This window comes from Rutidosis leptorrhynchoides, chromosome 2 (genome assembly GCF_046630445.1).
Source record: "Rutidosis leptorrhynchoides isolate AG116_Rl617_1_P2 chromosome 2, CSIRO_AGI_Rlap_v1, whole genome shotgun sequence".
NCBI lineage: Eukaryota > Viridiplantae > Streptophyta > Magnoliopsida > Asterales > Asteraceae > Rutidosis > Rutidosis leptorrhynchoides.
In genome coordinates this window covers 478,334,306-478,340,178 of record NC_092334.1, presented here as the reverse complement: position 1 = coordinate 478,340,178, position 5,873 = coordinate 478,334,306, and the positions used below count along the sequence as shown (strand labels likewise).

Sequence of the window (5,873 nt, the reverse complement as noted above, 5' to 3'; positions counted from 1 at the left end):
ACCAAAATAGGAACAGAGTAATATTGTTTAGAAAGTATCCTTTCTAGACTACTCCAAAACCTTAAAAAAAACAAGTATATGAAGCTTGTCAAAGCCAGGTTTTTACATCAATCACGTTGAAAGATCAAGGATGACAAACCTCACTTGAATCTCATGAATTAGACTCAACTATAAGTGAAAAACAAAAGAACACTTGATGTAGGAGTGTTCTTTATTAAAAAAACAAAACGAATACCAGAAGAAAAGCAGCGGAAGAAGAACGAGAATTAGGGTTTGAAGAAACCCTAATTTTCATATTAGGGTTTCTTAGAAGAAAACCCTAAATTAGCAGAGAAAACACCCAATAAATCATCCACAAATATCTGTTGTATCCAAACACAGTAAAGAACAACGTTCTTTCAACCAATCTTGAAAGAAACCGGATACCCTAATTTTTTCGAGCAATGAAGAAGTCAGAGATAAGCCACCACAGTAAACACATATCAAGCCCTAAGCTCTAATACCATGAACAAATGTATGAATCCTCCAATCACAGATCGTAAATTCTCCAATCACAGGAGACCAAAACTTTATTAATCAAAAAACAAGATCCAACTACAACTATACAATGTGATAATTATAATACAGAAACGGAAAATCGAGAAGAGATCATAAACTGAACCCTAATAGTATGAACAAAGCTCTCAAAATTATAAGTGGAATGAATGAATCGAATATGACACTTACATATCATATATATATTTATAATAATTTCATTATATAGCCCTTCGAATTATAACCGCCATACTTCAACCTTTCTCAACTTTAGCGACTTGACAACAACAACCCTTGAACTCTCTACAAAGTCAATTCTGCTACCCTGCAATTATACTCAACTACAAACTAAATAAAATAGAAAATATAAAACACTTTCATATTTAGATTATAACAACTGACAATATCACTAATATTTTTCTATTTATTTTTTTCCTTTAAATTCTTAACTTACTATTTTGTCTACTATATAATCAAATGGGTACCACAATATGTTTGAACATTGTTAAACCAAATATATCTAAAAATGCTAATGGTCACCCGATCTGATGAACTTCCACCCGATTTATCTATTTCGTGGTTGATATGAATGCTATAAATGAATGAATAGTTGATATATATATGAATGTGGGTGATTAGTGGATTAGTTTTGAATAAAAAATTTTATTCATAGTTCAATCCTTTATCACTTGATATATATATATATATATATATATATATATATATATATATATATATATATATATATATATATATATATATATATATATATATATATATATATATATATATAGTCAAAAGTTTAAATGAGAATCACAAAAAGAGCGAGAACTGCGAGAACTTTTAATTTACAAAATTTTTTACATGTGAGTAGATTGAATAACCCATAATTGTTGATGGAGAGTAAGAATGGACATAAAATAGTCCGAATAACTTAAAGTTTACCTATGTAATCAAGTATATAGTTTCTCGTTCACAAGTGCATATTTCTTTGTGCAGCATGTGAACATTTCATATAATTAACAATTTAACATGTAATTTGTGGTAATGAACATATGTTTGTTAATAATATGAGCATTAATTAACATTTGCATGTAATTTGTTGCATTTAAATGCATAAAAACTATGAAATTAAAAGGTTCTCGCAGTTCTCGCATTTTTTATGGTTCTCATTTGAACCTATATATATATATATATATATATATATATATATATATATATATATATATATATATATATATATATATATATATAGGGGCAGGATCAATGGGGAAGTATCCAATCGGGGAGAAGCGGGGGGAAGCAAAAAAATTTCTTTTTTTCATTTTTTTTGGAACTTTTTTTTCAGGCATCAGGATCTAACGAAAATATGAACATTTAGAAAAGACACTTCGTGATAAATATTGTTATTTAGGCTGGAAAACGATCGACAAAAATAACATTCAAGATAATATTGTTCGTGAAGAATGTTAACGTTTTTTTTCTTCATGTTTTGTGAAGTAAAATTTAGCCCGATTTAGAGTTTAGGGTTTAGGGTTTGGTATTTTAGGTTTATTCCATAAACCCAAAACACCAAACCCTAAACCCTAAACCCTAAACTCTAGAACCGGTCAATAATAGCGTATATTAGAACACTTTTTAAAAGTATGTGACATACACTGTATTTTTCAGGGTATATAAGTTACATTGGAACAAAAATAAAAGTATACAGCTATTTTATAGCTTTATATATATATATATATATATATATATATATATATATATATATATATATATATATATATATATATATAGTGTGTGTGTGTGTGTGTGTGTATGTATGGATTTAATCAAGAGCGAAACACTTTTTTGGGGTAAAATAAATTTTTTATTTTTTTTATTTTTTTACAAACATGAAGATCACGTGGAAATATGAACATTTAAAAAGACACTTTGTGATAAATGTTATTATTTTGACTAGAAAACGCTCAAAGAAATAACATTCATCGTGATGCATGTTATTTTTCGAGCGTTTTTTTGGGTTTAAAAATTAAGGTTTAGGGTTTAGATTGAGTTTTTAATACGAACGATTAGATATAGGGTTTAGATTGAGTTTTTAACACGCACGGTTTAGAGTTTACAGTTTCGGGTTTAGGGTTTTGAGTTTGGAGACTAAACCCTAGGCCCTAAATGTGACAACCCGGAAATTTCCGACCAAATTTAAACTTGATCTTTATATGTTTCCGACACGATAAGTTAAGTCTATAATGTTAAATCTCAAAATTTTGGAACTACATTCATGTAATCAATTACCCTTTGACCGTGCCCGACGATTCACGAACAATTATGTGTGAATAGATATGTATATATATATATATATATATATATATATATATATATATATATATATATATATATATATATTAAATTGTGATATATTAATAAAGAATTAAACGGTTTGGTTGCTATGAAAATATGTTATGAAATCCATTATATGACTTGAAACGTTAACAAGGTATTAAACGTATAACGTTATACTTATTCGTTTTAGTTACACATCTACGTAATAAACGTGTTATGTGAAACGTGTATATATATAGACAAAGTATATTAAAGCTTACATATATATTGTTTCAAAGACATAAAACATACTTCTATATATTTCGAAAGGTTAGTACATTTTACAACATGACAAGAAGTAGATTATTATTGTTATTATCATTTTCTTTTATAAATTTTAAAAATTATAAATGATTAGAGTGTCACGTCTTCTTTAAAAAGAATATAACTTTATAAATATCTGGAACCACTTTTGGCAAATTGTTACCGAGACATTTTAATAAGGATAAAGGTTTTAACGTTATCGTAAAATTTTGAATCTTTCTAGAAACCTTTTGACAAGTCATAAATAATAACGGTCCATGATATATATATATATATATATATATATATATATATATACATATATATATATATATATATATATATATATACATATATATATATATATACACACATATATATATATATATATATACATATGTATATATATATATATATGTATATATATATATATGTATATATATATATATATATATATTAAAGACTTGCTAGTAATAGAAGTTTAAGTAAACTAAGAATGAACAAGGATATCCAAACTGATTGTGTATTAATTGATGAAATGTTTACAACCTACACTTGCTTAAATACATCACAAATCACAAACATAATGATTAACACACCATAACACACTAACTAAGCCACACTAGTAAAGCTACTTTACACCTATCATACATGTGGAAATGAATCACTCAACATGGGCAAAATTATGCCAACAATAAAGCAAAATACCAAATTAATTAAAAGCAAATGAATCAAGATGGACACTTTGAGTTGGCACCAATATTTTAACACTACCCCTTGGTGCAAACTCCCGATCAACAATCCCTAACGCCTCTCGAAATTCTATGAACTTGGCCTTCATTAGAGCTTTAGTAAAGATATCGGCTACTTGAGCATTCGTCCTTACATTTGCTAGCTCGATCTCCCCGCTTAGAACCTTTTCACGAATAAAATGATATCTCATTTCAATATGCTTAGTACGAGCATGAAAAACTGGATTCGAAGCAAGCTTGATTGCACTTTCGTTGTCACATCTCAGTTTGACAACATAATCTACTTTTTCAAGTATGTCACCAATCAACCTTCTTAACCAAGTACATTCTTGAGCCGTCATTGTTGCAGCTATGTATTCTGCTTCCATGCTAGACAAAGCAACAACATCTTGCTTCTTGCTACACCATGAAATAACCGCAGAACCTATGTTAAAACAGTAAACCGAAGTTAAATGGCGATCATTTGCATCTCCCATCCAAACTGCATCCACGAAACCATTTAACAAAACATTATCACACTTCTTATACCACAAGCCATGACCTATTGATCCTTTCACATAACGAAGGATCTTTTTTGCTGCATCAAGATGAACATTAGTTGGACATTGCATAAATTGTGAAACAATGCCAACCGAGTAAGCAATTTCCGGCCTTGTGATAGTTAGATAAATCAAACTTCCAACCACTTGTCGGAACAACTTCACATCCTTGAACTCTTTTCCTTGATCTTTCTTCATTTTGAGGTTTGGTTCCATTGGAGTAGTCATAGGCTTTGACTCCCCCATATTGAAACGTTCCAAGACACTTTTTGCATAATCCCTTTGAGAGATAAAATACCCGTTTTCTAATTTATCAACTTCCAAGCCAAGAAAACATCCAATCTCCCCCAGATTCTTCATTTCAAAACGAACCAAAAGATCATCACGTAAATGAGAGATTTCTGACTCGTTTCTTCCGGTGATAATCATGTCATCAACATATAATAACACCAAAACATGGAAACCTGATTCTTTCTTTACAAACAAACTAGAATCCGCATCAGAAATCTTAAAACCACAAAAGACAAGGTATTGTGCAACCTTACCATACCAAGCTCTCGGAGCTTGTTTCAAGCCATAAAGAGCTTTCTTCAACCGGCACACATATTCTGGAAATTGATTTGAAATGAACCCAATAGGTTGTTCCATGAACACCTCACGATCAAGCTCTCCATAGAGAAAAGCATTCTTCACATCAAGTTACCACAATTTCCACCCTTTGTAAGCCGCTAGTGAGATTATTGTTCTCACCATTACCATTTTAGCCACGGGACTAAAAGTTTCCTCGTAATCAAGCCCATAACTTTGACAAAAGCCAGGAGCGACCAACCGGGCCTTGAACTTATTAATGGTTCCATCCGAGTTCTTCTTCAAACGGTAGACCCATTTGCAAGTAACCGGTTTACATGCTTCCGGTTTCTTGACAAGCTCCCAAGTTTCATTCTTTTCCAATGCATCAATCTCCTCTTGCATTGCTTTTCTCCAATCCGAAGAATCTTTAGCTTCTTCATAACATTTTAGTTCTTTAGTTAAGCCACCTGAAAAGAAATAAGTTGTGACTGTGTTCACCTTATAGTCACTTAGATGTTTTGGTTGTCTCTTTTCTCTTGTTGACCTTCTAACTTGAGTTGGTACTTGTTCACTAGGTGCCTCTTCTTGAGTTTGAGAACCACCATCATTCTCACTTTCTTCTTGAGTATCAATACTAGGAAACATAAATTTGTAATCTCTATTTTCTTCACCATTTTTGTTTGATTCAAAAAATTGAGAAGACACTTCATCAAATACCACATCTCTTGAAGAGGTAAACTTCTTTGTTTCTTGATCCATACACCTCCAACCTTTCCTGTGAGAATCAAAACCAACAAAAATACACTTTCGAGCTTTTGGGTCAAGTTTGGTTCGGTTAGCTTTAGGAACATGAACA

At 30.6% G+C, this 5,873-nt stretch overlaps 1 protein-coding gene across 1 annotated transcript; it reads right to left on the bottom strand.

Moving 5' to 3' along the window:
- Positions 1-3,868: 3,868 nt before the first annotated feature.
- Positions 3,869-4,876, bottom strand: LOC139889415 (uncharacterized mitochondrial protein AtMg00810-like). Its single transcript, XM_071872369.1, has one exon. The coding sequence runs from the start codon at positions 4,874-4,876 to the stop codon at positions 3,869-3,871; it is 1,008 nt and encodes a 335-aa protein (XP_071728470.1).
- Between the last annotated feature and the right edge of the window lie 997 nt (positions 4,877-5,873).